Consider the following 18,695-nt stretch of genomic DNA (forward strand, 5'->3'; position numbering starts at 1 on the left):
TCACAGTGTGTTTGAATTAATCTGTTTTTCATCTTTCTTTAGTATTTGTTTGCTTTCTCTGTAATTATTAAGCACTGTTTCTTATGATACTATTTCCTTTCTTACCCCAATGACTTATTGCTTATTTTGCCTAAATATAAAATACATTTATAAAACATATGTAATACGTAATGTAGGGATCTTTTACTTTACTGAGAGGGTGGTTGATAAGTTGAACTGCTCCCCGGCGTAAGTGGTAGAGGCTAATACATACAAGAATTTAAACATGCATAGTACTGGTATATGGGTATACTGAATCTACGGAAAGACCAAGGGCTGATTAAGGTTTACAGCAGAAAAAAAGGCAGACTAGATGTGCTAAATGGCTCTTATCTTCAGGCATACTATATCTTACTTTATCTGTATGTTTTCTTTAGTTGAATTAAGTGATTTCAAATTCCAGTATGTTTTTTCTCCCACAATACAGAGTGAAAAGAACAGTAAACTTGTTATTATTGCACATATTAAGCAAAAAGTCCCGTTTCTTTTTTTTATGATTTTATTAGAAATAAAGTGTTTTTTCTCAAAAAGGGATACATACATTTAAAGTTCCCAAAACAAAATATAAAAGGAAGAAGAACTGAAACTTTAATTAATAAAATAGAGAACAGAGACATTGATGATGAAATACGATAGAGAAGTGGTATCTGAGTTTTTCCACTTGTGAGCCATGTAAATTGCATCTTAATGAGGACCAGCGTCCTAGGGTGCACCAACAACAACCATTGCCACTTTCTGGGACAAAAAGGACGAGTTTTATAATGAAGGTTGATTATGCTTCCCTCTCATCATTAGCTTTACAAATAATCTTAGTTTAAACTCAAAAGAAACAAAAATGAATCTAAGCACAGACCAGACAAACGCAATAAAGTATAACATTGTAAAAAACTGTAGCCTCCCTGACACAATACCTGTCTTGTCATACCCCTTGAATATATGTAATATATTAATCACTGCGTAAACCGTTGGCGCTATATAAATAAAAGATAATAATAATAATAATCATACTGGAAAGCATACTGGTTATCATTCTGTTTAGCAAAAACTGAGCAGGTAGCTCTTCCAAACAGGTCCACCAGGTGGCAACATATGTTAGTGAAAAACATATCGGTAAAGGGGTTATAGGGTAGTAATATATATTAATATGTTGGAGGCAGGTCTGTATCCTTGTCTTAAAGTCTAAGAGCTCATTCTGTATGTTTGTCACGTGTTAATTCACTCACAATGTTCAAGATCAACCTAGCGGATCCTGGTTTTCTAAGCTTCCCCGGTGTGGAAAAGCCAGGCCATTTTTTTTAAAATTCTGCTAAAGTTTAATTTAGGTGACAATCATTTTAAGTATGGTGCACAACTTACACTTTACTTGGTCAAATCTCTATATCGTTTTCTTATATAGGGCAGGTTAAGCTGATCATAGACACCTAGTTTAGGGTAAACTGCATCCTATCACATGATGTATTGGTAAAAACTGAAGAAAAGAGAAAAAAAAAAAACCAAAACCTTAACCTCTGACACTCCAGCTTTATACTATGGCCTCTTGTTCTCATATTTCTACCCTGACACTGCTGTAAAGCCCTGTTGCCTAAATAGCGCAGGGCGGCATGTAGTTGTGGGGATAGGAGATTGGGTTCAAGTAAAGGTCACCTATTAAGTCAATGAAGGATTCAAAAGTTCAAGTCAGAGTTTTAAAAAAAAAAAAAAATGACTAGAATATACAACTACAATATACAACAATATCTGGGGTGCGCTCGCGCCACTAAGTGGTTTGCCGCCTTTGCCTTGAGACACCTTGCACAGCGCAAAAGGCACAAAAGGGCGCTATAAATAGAGGGGGTGGAAGGGGCAGCATCTCCTGCCACAAGGCGAACTGCAGGCTGAGGTACTAACCTGTTAAAGGCTGGTAATTTTAGCTGCGCAGGAGAGCCGCGGGCGAAGATGGAACTTCTGCTTGAAAAGCTCCCACCCTACCCACATAAAAAAATATTTTAATTTAAAAAAATTTAAATATTTTTTTTGTCGTGTACTTTCATTGGGGGTAAAGGTTGTCCCATATAGGGATGAACTGGTTCGGTTGTGGTTTGCCTTCCGGCTTTTAGGGCGGTCGGCTTTGTGTATATATATTGTTTATATTGTATGAAGGTGAGACTCTGGGTTTGGGCCAAGAGTTTTGTTGAAAGAAAATGTTATGGTTAAAACATGAATTGTTGTTAAAGCTAAATAAAAGTCCACGGCCTGGTTATTCCAAATTAATGTGTTTGTCTTTATTTCAAAATATTTGGTTTAAAGGTTACAATATACTGGTTACAATATCCCTTACAACTACATGTACTATACAATCTTTCCAGATATGTTTTATCCTGCAATCCATTCACTATTTTGGTGGCCCTCCTCTCAACTCTCTCCAGTATGTCAATAGCCTTCTGGAGATGGGGTCTCCAGAACTGTACTCTCGATGAGATCTAATATACTAAGGAAGGGGTTATATTTTGTGCAAAAAAGTTCAAACTATAGGAGGAAAATGCAGAGATTCCCAGTAGTAACCTGGAGTCTCCGGTGAAATCCGTGAAATCCATGTAAAATGTTGCCCTTCTGGGTATGAGTGTACCCCAGTGTTTTATAACCTAGAATGGCTAATCCTGTCAATTAGCCATACTTTCAACGCTTCAAAAAAGTTAAAATACAGAACCACTCATAGCATAGAAATAGAATAAAAAAACATAGATCTGCAAACAATATAAAGCAGCCACATTTATAAAATAAAATGTGAAGACAAACACAGATTTACACATAAACTCATCCATATGTTACATATTTCCCCGTTTTGACCAATGTCTCTGTATATCAATTAATGTTGGCAGGCAAAAAGGGGTCACATGAGGTGCAAAAGCAGCTGCCCCCACTGGACTTAGGCCTAGTCAACAATACATAAGGCCATGTCTATAAATAAATATAATGTCAGTGCTTCCCTCACTAGCATAATCTAGTTTTTAAAAACAACACAAGAAGATTTTTTCTATTTCTATGGCAACTATCAAAGGCAGCTTTTGACAAATAAATGCTAATGACACGAATGATCAATGAGGTTAAATGTGGCCTGCAACAGTTCCTAGGAATTCTGTGTATAATGCTAGGTTTAGTTACAAAAGGTTACATTTAGCACAGATAGGAGAACATCTTGGAGAAACAAATAGATTTTTTTAAACTATTTTTTTACACAATAGCATAAAACTATGAGCATAAACATCTTCAGATTATCTTTGGCAACCTCTTCTTGCAGTTACTTTGTGAGAGTCCCATATGTTGTTTCTTCATTCATGGATGCTCTGCTGGGTTGCCCACCCAAGCTTTGCTTGCAAATTGCAATACTGAGAAAAAGAGATAAAATATGATTTCAAATGTAATTGTGTTAAGGTTTTAAATCAGCAATAATAACATTGGATTTGGGAGCGTTATACACTTGATGATAAAAAGTCTTTAGACGGTTATACCGTATTTGCTCGATTATAAGACGACCCTGATTATAAGACGACCCCCCAAAATCTGAATATTAACTTAGGAAAAAAAGAAAAAGCCTGAATATAAGACGACCCTAAAGGAAAAAAGTTTTACCAGTAAATGTTAATTCATGTAAACTATTTTTTTAATAAAAGCTATGATTGAGAAAAATATTTTTTTTGTTTTTATTTCTTGTATTTTCCAACCTGTCCCCCAGTTACGCACATCTGCCCCCAGGCTTGCCACTCCAATATGGCACTGTGGCCCATGATATGCCTTTTAACCCTCTATATGCCACTGTGCCCCATGGTATGCCTTTTGACCCCCTATGTGCCACTCTGCCTCCAGAAATGCCTTATACCCCTATATGCCACTCTGCCTCCAGAAATGCCTTATACCCCTATATCCCATTCTGGCATTTAGGGGGTTAAAATGCATATTATGGGGCAGAGTGGCATATAGGTGTATAAGGCATTTCAGGAGGCAGAGTGCTCTATTAAATGCCCCCTTAACGCCACTCCAGAAATGCCCTATGCCCCCATTTAACACACACACACACACACACACACACACACACACACACCCTATACCCCCATTTAACTAACACACACACACACACACACACTCCCCTCCCCTCCCCTCTCAGCCCTCTCTTACCGGTGCTTCCAGCCGGGGCAGCGGGTTGACGTCGCCTTCTGCTGCAGCCGGAAGGAGGTGGAGTTGGCAGCGGGGGTTTGTATCCGTCCGTCGCGTATACTTTCCCCGGCTGTCAGAGATCAGAGTTCCCCGCACCGGTGCGGGGAACTCTGATCTCTGACAGTCGGGGAAGGTTTGCGCGACGGACGCAGACAACCCCCGCTGCTAGCCACACCTCCTTCCGGCTGCAGCGGACGTTGTCTACGCGGATCGCGTAGACGTCAACCCGCTGCCCCGGCAATACAGCAGGAAGCACCGGTAAGTGTGTGTATGATGGGGGGGGGGGTGAGACAGGAGGATCCAGGTCCCCTGCAGCGGTGCGGGGGATCTGGATCTTAGTCTCCTAATCAGACTCTATTTGAGGTCTGATTAGAAGACGACCCCGATTAGAAGACGAGGGGTATTTTTCAGAGCATTTGCTCTGAAAAAAACCTCGTCTTATAATCGAGCAAATACGGTAGTAGACATTGATACCTTTCATTGGGCCTACATAAGCTTTCAGGACCTCAGCTTCCGAACGAAGTGGGGTGTCTTAAATACACATAACATGAATAACAGTGGTGTAGAGGATTAACAAATAATGATAATCTATAGGAAGTGTGGACCCTTAACTTGTAGAATCCTCCATGACATTCCATGCCATCAAGAAAACATGAGGCAGAAAACATATCATGATGATGGCATGGGTGTGAACCGGATGTAACTACTGCAAGTGTGGTTTAAGCCATGGCTTCTTGAGCTGAAGATGTTGATATATTATAAATCCCACATTTTATGGTCAAATGTGTTCATGAATTACCATTTTAATAATTATACAGTAAAGTCTTATATAGTGTGTACAAGCGCTGAGAAATGTTGGCCAACGTTTGTTCCCCTATCGGGTTTGATATGGAGTGACCATAGTGTCAGGGATTGCCAGGTTTCACCCATGTATTTTATATTGGGGCATTTCTTGCAATATATGAAATGTTGCAACTGAACAATCCATGAATTTTAAAAGAGTGGTTTAAGAAACGACACTAATGACCTTTTAGTAAAGTAAAGTAGTTTTTTACCTAATAATTATTAGGAAACATGGCAAAATGCTCTCATATTTAAGTTTGTTATTTAGTGCTCTACACATACCTCATGGGAATAATGCTGAGGAAGCCCAGGATACTGAAAAAAAATGAAGCAGAATCCGCTGTACCAGTCTAAGGTGGCTTGATACAGTTTATTGAATCCGGCTGATGTGGTCACGACCACAATTCCTATCCCTAACTGAAGTGCAACAAACACTTTACCTAAAAAAAAGGCAGTAACAGATAATTTATGAACACAGTAAAATGCACAAAAAAGAAGTTTGTATTCCTTGTAATGTTATTAACTAACATAATAAATGCTTTCAAATACACCATGAAGTTGTTTTACGAAGCAAAAGCTCTGCATTAACATAAAAGAGTGAAATATAACAGACTTGGTTTTGTATGCACAGGTGACCAACTTGTGAAATGCGAAGGGACATTATTCTAAACACAGAGGGAGGAATTCACTAACCTGATAATTACCAAGGGAGGAGAACCTCACTATGCATAATGCATTCTAGCTAAGACCTTTTCACAGGAAAAGCTCACTTGGGATGTCTTGCAAACTCAAGCCTTTTAGCCATTTAAACTTGATCCAATCCCTTCCCCAAAATGTCCACATTGCCAGCTCTTCTCCCCTTTCTATATCACCCTCCAGCGTTTGCTCTTAAAGGCCTCCTCATCCAACCTATTTAGCTAATTCCGGATTCCTGACCAGCTTAGGACCCCTCCTTTGTTTCACTCTTTCATGGTTGCTTAGCAGGGATCAATAAAGTAGTTTAGGAAGAATTAATAATATTACTTAAATCTCACCATATGAAGATCCCTGAACGTGTTTAGATATTATAGACCTGATGATTGGTGTAGGAATCAGAGAAAACATCATCACTGCCCGAGCTGGAAAACAATTTTGGAATTGCCTGGTATATAGCTTTAAAACACAACTTATGTGAATCTTAGTAAGGCTGGTATCTATACATGACTTAACATGTACAGAAAATATACAGAAACGGTAAATATGCATTGTGTCTTCACAGATTCTAGAAACTTGGTTAAATTATAATGTGCACAGAACCAGCAGTGCCCTCCTAGGGGTTCTCTATTTTAACACTTTAAGGGAATTGTGGTTATAGGCATGGCTGAGGGCCAGAATTTTATTAAGACTTTTTAGGTTACTTTGCGGCATATAAACAGCTTTTTGTAGGACATTTACAAGAAGAATAATGTTGAACCTATCTTTCTCCAAAGAGCAACAGAACATGGTATAATAAGTTAGCCTTTAGTTCCTTTGTTGCCAAAGCATTTAAGAAATAAATGCAGTCTCTTGGATGATTTTGTACACGTCAAGAATCTTACAATCTTGTTTTGAATTGAATGTTGCTATACACTGTTTATATAATGATAAGGTATATAATGATAATACAACAGTGTTCATATTAAATCTTGATAGGAATGTCCTTTTGCACTTATTTGCAGAGCGTAGGGCAGACATTACAGATCTTGGTTAAAGAAAGAATTGACCTGTGTCAGCAGAGAGTAAAGACTATTTAAAGGTAGAATGCAGTTTATTTAACTTGCTACTTACCAATGTAATATAGATAAGTCCAGCGTGCAAAGGCCATTATCAACATCCCAGCACCGAATGATAGCATACCAATAATGATTAAGCCAAAATCACCCAAGCACTTGGGCAAAATAAAAACTCCCATGAAGCTAGTGATATAGGTAACATAGGCAGCAGCATTACCGTAACCAACTTCAACTGGACCCCAGCTTAAGGGCTTTTTTAGCACAAACACATTAATCACATCTTCTGCTCCAACTGAAGCGACATTGAATAGAATTGCACTGGTAAACATGGTGATGAGGATGAATTTTGATGGAGACACATTTGTTTGCCCTTCAGGTGCATAGTTTTCAGTAGGCTTTCCATCCAACAATTTGCTTTGCTCTGTGTGCTCAGGGCCCATAGAACTGTTTTCATTGATAGGTTTGTTTTTATATTCTTCAGCGTGCAATTCTACCGAATTGTGGGTTTTCAAAATAAAAATGCTATACAAGACACAGAAAACATAGAAGGAAAGGCTACAGCAGACAAGAATGACACCCTGATAATTTGCAATGTTTAACTTAACAAATATGTGACCAGATACCAAGCTGCCAACAAAGCCAGCCAGACCATACACCATTTCAACAATGATGAGTCTAAGAGATCTTCTGCTTTCAGTGGATCCTTGTGAGGTCCAGGCCATAACACCAGCCCAGTATGTTGTAAACCATCCAGTTAACCCATTTAAAGCAGCAGAACCAAACATCACCTCTATAGGCCATTCCCAAAGAATGACAAATAAAAGAAAGGATCTTGATACTAGGTACCCTACCAATGGTACACATATAGAGATCTTCCTATTAAATCTATCACTAATCCTTCCCAGGATATAAGCAGACAGCAAGGGGGTTAAGCCCATAGTCAGACTATAAGTGATATAGAAATTTGAGATGGCTTTCTGTAATGCATCTTCACTAGAGCCGTTGGTGGTTTGGTTATAATAGTCCTTCACAAACAGGAGCAACCCTGTATCATAGAATGAACTGGCAATTTGCGCTCCAGCAACAACTGGCTCAATACAGTTCCTTATCATAACCATGATTATAGTAACTGGTCAGATTTTGATCAAGAGTTCCATTCATAAGGTATTAGGCTTACGCAGATCGTGATCTACAGATGTTGAGGGTAAACAGGACAGGTCTAAATAACATAGTGTTGTTATGTCCAAATAATGTTCTGAAATGTGGACTTCGAGTCTCTGTATTCATTCGTTGAATTTCAAACAACGAACCTGGAGATGCTGTTCTTTTTCTACTGCTGTGTTCAGTATTCCCCTGTAGAAGTGGCAGATGCTACTACAGTTAGTGAATTTAAGCATAAGTCAACACCAAGGACAAAATAAATGGACAGATGGGTAGTTCTTCTTGGTCATATAATTCTATGTTTCTCTTGAATGCTGCAATTCTTTCTCAACATGAGTTCTTTTTTAACATGGTCAAAAATAATTAGCCCAAGAAACTGGTTACAGCTGCATTCAAATTCTCCAGTCATAAGTATACTAAATTAAATATGTCTTTCAAATGATTTCTATACACAAATGTACACAATTATTTGGCAGTTGATGAATTTAATGCACTGAATCCCAAGTTGATCATCTTATGTCTAATGCTTAAAAGAAGGGGACACCTGATCCCTGCATTGTAGCAGAGATTAAGCCGTAGGACTACACCAGCTTCAGAAAGACCATTTGGTCCAGAATTTGGAAATGTATGTAAAAACTCTGCAAAACACTCAGGCAACTAATTTAAATATTATGACGTATAACCAAATGCATGATGTCGTTTAACAAGAGGAGTCGAGAACCCCACTGCATTAAAGTCAGGAACTTAAACATCCATGTAATACTCTAATAACAGATGTCTGCTCCATCAACATTATTCTAGATACATTAAGTCAAAAGAAACATGCTTACATTATATTAAAAATGATGCCTTCACATAAATATTGGTATCATTTACCTGTAGGATCAAATCTGTCACCGATCACAGCAAGGAAGTGTGGACTGTTTAACGCAACACTTCTGGTATAGGAGGAATATAAAAACTCCTCCCCCTTGTGGATATTGAAATATTATGGTTTTAATTTACTTTAGCTGTTCAGTACATTCTAGAGGAACTAAAATTTATATTCATGTATACAATCTCAACAGCTGCAATTTTAACAACGTATTTTTTGAACGCATTTATTTTTAAACTTCCCATTTTCATTACCATATTTTATTTTTATTTGCTGAGTAGGGGGATGTCAGCGTGACATCAGGATAATACCATTTATGCTAGGGATTTACCTGGTAAACTCCAAAGTCTAAACAACTATTCCAAGTCCTTCACTGCACATACTGAGTATTTAAAACTAGTTTTTCAATTCCACCTTTGCTTATAGTTTGCTTACTGTGTTTGAAGGTTCTCGACTTTTATTTTTATTATTTAATTTTACTAAATAAAATGCAAAATTCCAAATTAGAGACTTTCTCAAAAGACCAACAAGGCGCCCAACTGCTGCTGCTGGCACTTCAGCCGGGGCTTCTTCCTTTCTGCAGGAAGAAATTCCTTTTAACCCCCTATATGCCACTCTGCCTCCAGAAATGCCTTATACCCCCTATATGCCAATCTGTCCCATGATATGCCTTTTAACCCCCCTTATGCCAGAGTGCGTATAAGGCATTTCTGGAGGCAGAGTGGCATATAGGGGTTAAAAGTCATATCATGGGGCAGAGTGGCATATAGGAGGGTATAAGGCATATCAGGGGGGAGAGTGGCCTATAGGGGGGCAGAGTGGCAAGCCTGGGGGCACATGTGCATAACGGGGGGGGGCAGGTTGGCAAATAAAAGGAAATAAAAACAAAAAAAATACTTTTCTCAATCACAGCTTTTATTAAATATGAAAAAATAGTTTCTGTGAATTAATAAAGAAATAAAAGTTTCTTACAAGAATATCGTGAAGAATAATGTGATCAGTGTTTTGTTCCACTGAATAAAATGGAACTTTTTCTTCTAAAAAATGTTACAGTAGCAAATGTTTTGATTAGGGCCTTTTAACACTTTTGCTTTCTGGCATTTTAATACAAATAATGTGATAAAAAGAATGTTTTATAGTTATTTGTATGGCAAATAGTGTGACTCGGGTATGTATAAGGGGTGGGTGTGGGTATAAGAGCTCGACCGCGAGATAAACTATATGGGGCTGGTCTCCAAATGTTTCCAGGGCTGCTTTTCAATCCCAGTCTAGCCCTGACATTCTCCTTTTTTTGCCAAGCAGTTCTGTGTGTCACCAACTGCAGAAACTTGGAGTTCTTGGAAAAGGAATTACCAGTGACAAGGCTACTGTTACAAAAAATCTGAAAGCTTTGATTAGAAGAAAACTATAACAGTTACTGGCACTCAATATAACAATTATATGAGGTAATACAAAAAAAGAAATAGAAAGATGGATGGATGATAGATAGATAGATAGATAGATAGATAGATAGATAGATAGATGAATAGATAGAGAGATAGTTCTCAAACTATATAGATAATATGTCATTTGTTAATTAACTAAAGTATTAAAGTTAATTTATAGTAGTTCCATGTGTTTGTTGTCCGGGTATTAATGTTCTGCCATCCTTTGCGTCTGAGCTTAGCTTGCAGACTGCCATACTGAGGGAAAAAGAGACAAAGTACAATTTTCTGAGGTGTAACTCTGATGGTTTTAGGCACATGATAGAAATAAAAATTGAAACAGGCAGCCCTAATTACTTTCAATGAGGGTAAGTGTCATATGACTTTAAGCTATTAACACACAGCTTAGTCTTTTTTGGGGCAACAAGTCTGCCCTTCTTTTATACATTAAAATGATCATTTTTATCTATTCCCCTCCTTTGCCTACCTTCTTTATCTACAAGTACCGGTGTGGGATAAAGGAGATCATCATACTATATATATAGGCATATTTATGCCCATTAAATTGTAAGGGTCTGATTTGCTTAATAGCGTTTTTTGAGACCTACTTTGATATACTACACCATAATTTTTTCCCTTTCTTTTATATGAGCCTTTTGGATACTGTGTGTGGGAACTCTCGCTGGAAGGGTATCTTCGCACATATTATTTTTGTGTTGCACATATAATTTACTCACTTATTATTTGGGTGCGCAGACACTTGTGTGGTTTTGATTGTATTTAATTTGGAACATTTTGGGGAGTTTGTTCCTGTGTCTTTGTGGCACCACCTCACCAGAAGGTGTAATATTTATATTTAATAAGAACATTGCGCTTCACTTTTCTTGTATTTTTGGGTTTGCATGATTAAAAACGGTCTATGGTTTTGCATACTGATAGGATCATTTATTAACCTACTGGGGTAAGCAGAGTAGGGACTACATGCAGAGTAGGGACTACATGCATAGGGCAAAAGATTACAAAATTCAGTTGAACAAGGTACTTATATTTCAGTCTGTGGAAATCTAGTAATGAATAATTTTAGCTAAATATACTGTATATATGTCAAGGAATTCAGTTCAAAGCGTCTATTTATGTTCTTAACTCAAGTATGGCAAATAAAGTCAACATGCCTGAGTTGTAATGATTTAAAGTGGGCCTGTCAATATATTGTTTGTTATGAATCTTAACTTCGCTCATTTAAACATGTTTATTTTATTGATTTCTATTAATTAATAATTTACCTTCTTTTCTTTGTTTTTTAAAGAGGTACGTTCACTCCGATAAGTGAAGGAATTTGATCAAGTGAAGAATTACTTTTTTCACACTTTAGTGCCAAACTAAATATGTTTTTTGGGTTATAAATTATCTGTAAGATGCATTCGTATGTCTCTTAGATTTTCTGTTTCAGTGTATATATCTCCACCTACAGAGTATTTGGCAACAAGCAACAATATATGCCTTCACATGGTGACAGGATATAAAGTATTGTAAAATGTCCTTTAGGACCCCCTTCGCCTAAGTGCACTATTTTCCTTCATGTAGTATGTCTCACTAGTATCCTGCTCAGTCAGTGGTAATGGAGGTGCTCCTAGATATTTTTTTTTATGTTTCTACACTGAAGTAGGCAGAAGTACTGCAGGCTGTAGCACCATGCGCTGTGCAGTAACTAGGACCTAGATTACTGTGGCTAGGTTAATATAGTGTGATGGTGTGATTTAATTACCTGATGGGAATAATACAGAAGAAGCCAAGAACACTGAAGACAATGAAGCAGATTCCACTGTACCAGTCTAAGGTGTATTGATACAGCTTGTTGAATCCAGCAGAAGAAGCCACACCAACAACTTCTATTCCTAGCTGAAGTGCAACAAATGTTTTACCTAGAAAGAGATTGACGTGTCACTATTGGAATATAATTAGTGACTGCAATAGACACATTATATTATCTATTACATAATAGATATTTAATTAAGGTACCATCAACTCATAATAACCAAAGACCCAAACAAATCAGAATTTGTTTTTCTAGAAGCATGCTTTTGATCTTTTCAGACAGAAATCTTTCACGTTTTGTATGCAATGCATTCTCCAATAGCTTAAGGCATCTGGTACAAGGGAGTATACACCGATCAGCCATAACATTATGACCACTGACAGGTGAAGTGAATAACACTGCTAATCTTGTTATCATGGCATGTCATGTCAGTGGGTGGGATATAGTAGGTAGGAAGTGAACATTTCGTTCTCAAAGTTCATGTGATGGAAGCAGGAAAAATGGGCAAGCATAAGGATCTGAGTGACTCTGACAAGGGCAAAATTGTGATGGCTAGTCAGAGCATCTCCAAAACTGCAGTTATTGCTGGGTGTTCCCGGTCTGCAGTGGTCAGTACCTATCAAAAATGGTCCATGGAAGGAAACCTGCAACAGGGTCATGAGCAGCCAAGGCTCATTGATGCATGGGGGGGTGAAGGCTGGCCCGTGTGGTGAAACAACAGATGAGCTACTGTAGCTCAAGTGGATGAAAAAGTTAATGCTGGTTCCGATAGAAAGGTGTTAGAACATACAGTGCATTATGGGGTTGCATAGCCACAGGTGAGTCAGGGTGCCTATGCGGCCCCTTGTCCACTGCAGAAAGCACCTACAATGGGCACGTGCAGGGCCGGCCCTACAATGGGGCCGACTGGGGCAATTGCCCCAGGCGGCACTTCAGAAGGGGCGGCACTTTGCCGCCCCAAGCGGTTTTTTTTGGTTTTTTTTGAAGCGGAGGAGAGAGAGAGGGGCACCGAGTGATTTTCGCTTACCCGCTCGGCGCCCCTCTCTCTCTCCTCTGCGGCGAGTTTACCTGTTCGGTCTCGGTGCCGGCTTGTGATGCAGAGCGCCGGAAGTGACGTGAATTTCCGGCGCTCAGCATTACAAGCCGGCACCGTGGCAGCACAGGGAACAGGGAGACTCGCCGCAGGACTGTTTAAGGGTAAGTACCGGGGGGGGGTAGATAATGCCGCCCCCCCCCGGCGGGGGGCGGCATTTTAAACTTCGCCCCAGGCGGCGTTAAGTCTTCGGCCGGCCCTGGGCACGTGAGCATAAGAGCTGGACCATGGAGCAATTAAAGAAGGTGTCTGATGAATCACACTTTCTTTTGCATCACATGGATGGCTGAGTGCGTGTGCGTTGCTTACCAGGAGAACTTACAGGACTTAAAGGATGTGTTAGATACCACAGCACACCTTCAGAGGTCTAGTGGAACCCATGCCTTGACGGGTCAAGGTTGTTTTGGTGACAAAAAAGGGGCCTACACAACATTAGGCAGGTGGTCATTATGTTAGGGCTGACTGGTGTATATAGTTTTAAAATTTTGAGTCAGGCTACTTTTTCCTTTAAGTGCTTAGGTGATTTTTTAGCATAATAGTTCCCCTTATCACTTTGGATGAAGACAGTGGGGCATAGATTTGCCCCAAGGATTTAAAATGTACCCTACCTGGTATGAGATGAAGAGTGTAGGGGAGGGATGCAATGGGATCTATGTCTCCCAAAGGCTACCTTTATAAACTTTAACTCCCCATCCCAGCACTGGGTGGTATATTTGGGGTTCATACTCATTTTATAACCCCCCATCCCACTGTTTACAGGTAAGAGAAACAGGGGGAGCTTTTAGGCAACTCATATGACCCCCCTCATATGCTAATGCTGATACACTGAATATTCATAGTAGAAGGGACATTCATCTTTAAACCTAAACATTTATGCATGCTGCAAAATGTGCACTCCCACACACATTATTAAACACACTCTCACATGTGTGTCTACATATATATATATAGACTAGCTCAGTTACACTTGCAGGAAGCCAAAACTATACCTTGTTGGTGTACCAGCTAGGGAATAAATATGCTAAATTTGCTAAGCTCACCGTATGATGATCCCTGAATGTGTTTAGAAATCACTGATCTGATGGTTGGTGTAGGAATCAGAGAGAACATCATCACCACCCGAGCTGGAATATAGAAAAATATAGGCTGTTATCACATATATACTATAAAGAGCAGTATTATCAACATATGATTTGTAGTTGTTGGGTACATAAGAAATTAACAGCACACCTTCATTAATAAGAAAATACTTAAAGCTAAAGCAGTTATTTTTAAAAGGGTCCCATAGTAAAAAAAAATCTCCTTGAGCATACAGTGCTATGTACAGCACATATGCAGACCTGGAGGCTGCCATTGTTGTTGGTCATGTAATATTTTGGGTGACTTTCGCTACACTACACTAAGATGAGGACAGCCTCTTCCTGTTCCTTCAGTTGAAAGAGAGGATGTGTCCGGAAGCTCCAACGTTGTGAAGAAGTGCACCAGGAGGCCAGGTTCATGGAGAAGTGGTTGAAGAAAAGACACAGGGAGAAGTGGCAAGAGAAGAGGCAAGACACAGAGCTGCGAGAAAAGAGACAGGAATAGCGAAGCAGTCAGTGGAAAAGGTAGGGAGACGTTGAGATAAAGTGTGAGAGTGTGAATGAAAGTGTGAATTATAGCATGAGAACTGTTTTGAAACAAGAAAACTGCAATATTTTTCAAAAGTTACATATATTAAATAAAAAAATAATGAGAACCAGGAAGAAATATCCTTCATGTAGTCCAAATGTCTGAAGGTAGAAAAACGGAGCAGAATTTGGTTATACTAAGGAGGTAAGCCAAGAAAACCCTATGACAGATATTATGAACAATATTCTACAGAAATATTCTGCTATTGTTAGAAAAGAATGCAGGCTTTCCAAAGAAGCATCACATGTAATGTGTTATTTACCAATGTAATACATGTAAGTCCAGCGCACAAAGCCCATTATAAGTATTCCGGAGCTGAATGACAGCATTCCAATAATTATCAGGCTCATATCACTCAAACACTTGGAAAGAACAAAAACTCCCAAGAAGCTAGTGATATAAGTCATGTAGGTTGCAGCGTAACCATAACCAACTTCAACTGGACCCCAGCTTAAGGGCTTTTTTAGTACAAATACATTAATGACATCTTCTGTTGCAGTAAGAGCCACGTTAAATAAGATTGCACTGGTAAACATGGTAATAAGCATCCATTTTGATGGTGACATGTTGTTTTGATTGTCAGGTACACAGACATCAGTGGACTTCTCAGTCAACAAACTTCCTTGATCTGAGTTAATTTGATCATTTTGACTTCCTTTGATGATTTTGTCCTCATTGTTTGTTTTTTCGGCTTCAGTTTTTTCAGGTGGTCTTAAAACAAAAATGCTGTAAAGAACACACAAAGCATAACAGGCAGTGCTGCAGTAAGCAAGGATGGCACCTTGATGATTTGTAAAGTATACATTGATAAATATGTGACCGGATATCAAACTGCCAACAAAGCCTGCCAATCCATACACTAGTTCAATGATGATGAGTCTAAGAGATCTTCTGCTCTCTGAGGAACACTGTGAGGCCCAGGCCATAACTCCAGCCCAATAGGATGTGAACCACCCAGTTAAACCATTTAAAGCAGCAGAACCAAACATCACCTCTATAGGCCAGTCCAAAAGAATGACAAGTAATAGGAAAGCCCTTGATACTAGGTATCCAGCCAGCGGTATACATATTGGGATCTTGCTACTAATTTTGTCACCTATTTTTGCCAGAATATAGGAAGACAGAATTGGGGTTAAACCCATAATCACATTGTATGTTATGTAAAAATTAGAGATGCCTTTTTGTAATGCATCCTCCTCAGAAATGTTGGAAGCCGCAATAGTTCTATTATAATGATTTCTGACCACCATTAGCAATCCAGTGTCATAGAATGATGCAGCAACCTGGGCTCCAGCAACCACCGGCTCAATCCAGGTCTTCATTATAAGGGTTATTGCTATATTAGTCAATAAAAATATCAATGGAAGTATGGATGAGACAATTTGTTATTATTATTGGTTATCCAATATCCAAATGTCAGTGTCGTGTAGGTTTCGACTCTTCATTGATGGAATCCCAAGCAATACACCTGAAGAGATTGCCCATTTTCTTCTGCTTTGTTTAGAATTTCTCAGGAAAGCTGGAGCTTTTGTCTCAACATTAGCTCTTAAAATGCCTGTAAACAAATGCCAAAACAGGTTACATACAAACTATTAGTTTAAAACCAAAGTGCATAAATATAAATATAAATAAATTCAATAACTTGCTCAAATTATCATAAACATCAACAGATTGTTAGGTATTGTGCTTCCTTAAAGGAAATTGATTGTGAATAACGTTCCTATCTTAATTTGTTTTTTTTATTTTGACAGAAAACACAAAAATATATAAACAAAATAAAGCATTTAAGTCATACCAATAGTGTTTGCCTCTGTGATTTTGGGCCGTTCAGCCATGGTCATCCAAAGGATTTTTTCCAGGAGGATATCCTCCCCACTTTTTCTTTCTCCCACCTCAAATACCTCCTTACCTCATTTGCATTGTCTACTTTTGTTCGCTCAGGAGAGGGGTTTCTTGGTGCATGGAAAATCATTAATATGAAAAATCATACGACCGTGGTAGTAATAGCTAACAGACCAACATGATATTGTACAATAGTAAACAATATTGTGTTAGACACAACTAACCCAGTCTACAATTCCAATTGTGTTCAGCCAGCAATGGCTGACTATACATCATGGGAGCTGCAGTTAGTGTGTAATATTTTTGCAGATGTAGTCAACAAAAGTTAGTGTTTGTACTGAATACTTATCGCAGCCCCCCAAAGCCCGATCTACAGTTACCAGCTACTATTCCTACTATTATTGGTTCTACATCATGGGAGTTAATGTGTAGCATGTGTATTACAAAAATAGGGGAGTAAAGTGCCTCTTATTGATGCTCAATTCGCCAAACTCAGGACAAGTTCAATCACCTTAAGCACAACCCAAATTACTCAACTGGAATAAACCCAGAAGAAATGGACGACACCTTTGCCACTCAACAGACTGCACTACAGAATCAACAAACGTTAATACAATCTATTAATGATTAAATAAATGATCTTGTAAACAGATCAAGACACAACGATTTAAGATAATACGACAATGTATGAAAATACAACTACGTATGAAACACCCATGTAAGAGATGAAGGGTGCCTTTAAAATGGGACATTACATTTTATGCATAATGTTTTTGGGAAGATTTGTGTTTCTGTAAGGTGAGATGTCTGGTTTTACAATGTAAGGTCATTTGCACTACAAAGGGTTTGGAACAAAGGTTCAAACAGAGGTGGGATACCCCCAGGGGGTCAATCAGCTGAAGCAGATGTATGATAACATAGCTGTGTGTATTTTGACATAGACTGTCTATCTCTTCCATAATTGGGTCATACAGGAAATCTCTGGAAAGAGGGGTCGGGTGAACCACTTTCTGGGAGGTACAAGAAATTCTGGGATGACTAGTTAGGGGCTGCAATAGTCAGAAGAGTCTAAGAGAAAGAAGATTCTGAGAGAAAGAAGAGTCTAAGAAAAGAGAGCGCAGTGAACAGAAGTGTTCTGGGTCAGGAGACTCAGAACGAAGCTGCACAAGATGGCGTCTGGGAGAAGCCTGTGAGCTGAAAGAAGTTTCCCAAGAATGTGCTTGAGTATCCCTTTTGTTTTGTATCATTATCAAATGTTTTGTGTATGTTGTATGTTGTATGTAACAGTGACCTAATTCAATATAAATATCCATTTTTCTATATGCTTGTATTTGTGCTTTATTTGTCACACATTCCCTAAAAGAATAACCCTGTAAGAGGGTCATAATTTCTTACATAATGGCAAGCCAGGTAGGAGGGATTTATCCATCAGCAGATACATCTGAACACACATCAGTGAAACTCAGATATATATTCATATCTATAAAAAGGCTTATGTGATTCTCTAACTACAATAGCTAAACATATCCAGGAGAATGCGTCTATGAATACATTTATAAAACCTACACTGACAGACACACTCTCGGGCTTATTAATGAACACAATCCTTGTTCCTGACATTAATACACATTGATACAATTCCTTTTTACAGATATCATGCTCATATCTACCTGTCTTGAGATCAGTGGGTGATGTTTCTTTTCTCCTGTATGGTGATTACTGTTCTTATTATCTAAGCTGGCTGCCCCTTGACATGGGAAAAGATCCCCATTGGGTTTAATGGGGAGACATTTAATTGGTTGGTGTTGTAGCGTACTCTTTATACCCTTTGAAGTTTCTTTCCTGTGGCTAAACAAAGCTTGATACCGCCCCCTGTGGTCTTTACAACCTTAAGACAATATATATGTGATATTGACACACCTGGAAATTTCTAAGCTTGTCACCCAAACATTTTTGGCCCTCTCATACATTCTCACACATTCTTATTCAATCG

The 18,695-nt window shown here is 38.7% G+C and overlaps 2 protein-coding genes across 2 annotated transcripts; both read right to left on the reverse strand.

Annotated features, from left to right (window-relative positions):
• Window positions 1-3,351: 3,351 nt before the first annotated feature.
• Window positions 3,352-7,942, reverse strand: LOC149276128 (solute carrier family 46 member 2-like). The gene is made up of 5 exons (XM_089503865.1): window positions 6,880-7,942; window positions 6,108-6,191; window positions 5,399-5,513; window positions 4,116-4,135; window positions 3,352-3,404 (listed from the first exon to the last, which is right to left on the reverse strand). The coding sequence occupies exons 1-5, from the start codon at window positions 7,940-7,942 to the stop codon at window positions 3,352-3,354; spliced, it is 1,335 nt and encodes a 444-aa protein (XP_089359991.1).
• Window positions 7,943-8,107: 165 nt separating this feature from the next.
• LOC149276129 (solute carrier family 46 member 2-like) lies at window positions 8,108-16,182 on the reverse strand. Its single transcript, XM_089503867.1, has 4 exons — window positions 15,123-16,182; window positions 14,233-14,316; window positions 12,049-12,205; window positions 8,108-8,177 (listed from the first exon to the last, which is right to left on the reverse strand). Exons 1-4 carry the CDS (start codon window positions 16,180-16,182, stop codon window positions 8,108-8,110), a joined length of 1,371 nt encoding a protein of 456 aa, XP_089359993.1.
• Window positions 16,183-18,695: the final 2,513 nt, after the last annotated feature.

The sequence above is a fragment of the Sceloporus occidentalis genome, unplaced genomic scaffold (assembly GCF_023333645.1).
Source record: "Sceloporus occidentalis isolate IW3139 unplaced genomic scaffold, rSceOcc1.0.p SCAF_246, whole genome shotgun sequence".
Lineage (NCBI taxonomy): Eukaryota > Metazoa > Chordata > Lepidosauria > Squamata > Phrynosomatidae > Sceloporus > Sceloporus occidentalis.

Coding starts and splice junctions, on each gene's coding strand:
- LOC149276128 (XM_089503865.1), bottom strand. CDS start 7,942: ATGGTTATGATAAGGAACTGTATTGAGCCAGTTGTTGCTGGAGCGCAA. Junction 6,192..6,879: donor GACTTATCTATATTACATTG/GTAAGTAGCAAG, acceptor ATTGTTTTCCAG/CTCGGGCAGTGATGATGTTT. Junction 3,405..4,115: donor GTTAAATGGGGGTATAGGGT/GTGTGTGTGTGT, acceptor TCTTTTTCTCAG/TATTGCAATTTGCAAGCAAA.
- LOC149276129 (XM_089503867.1), bottom strand. CDS start 16,182: ATGAAGACCTGGATTGAGCCGGTGGTTGCTGGAGCCCAGGTTGCTGCA. Junction 12,206..14,232: donor CATTCAGGGATCATCATACG/GTGAGCTTAGCA, acceptor ATCTCTTTCTAG/GTAAAACATTTGTTGCACTT. Junction 8,178..12,048: donor TTCTGTATTATTCCCATCAG/GTAATTAAATCA, acceptor CCACTTCTACAG/GGGAATACTGAACACAGCAG.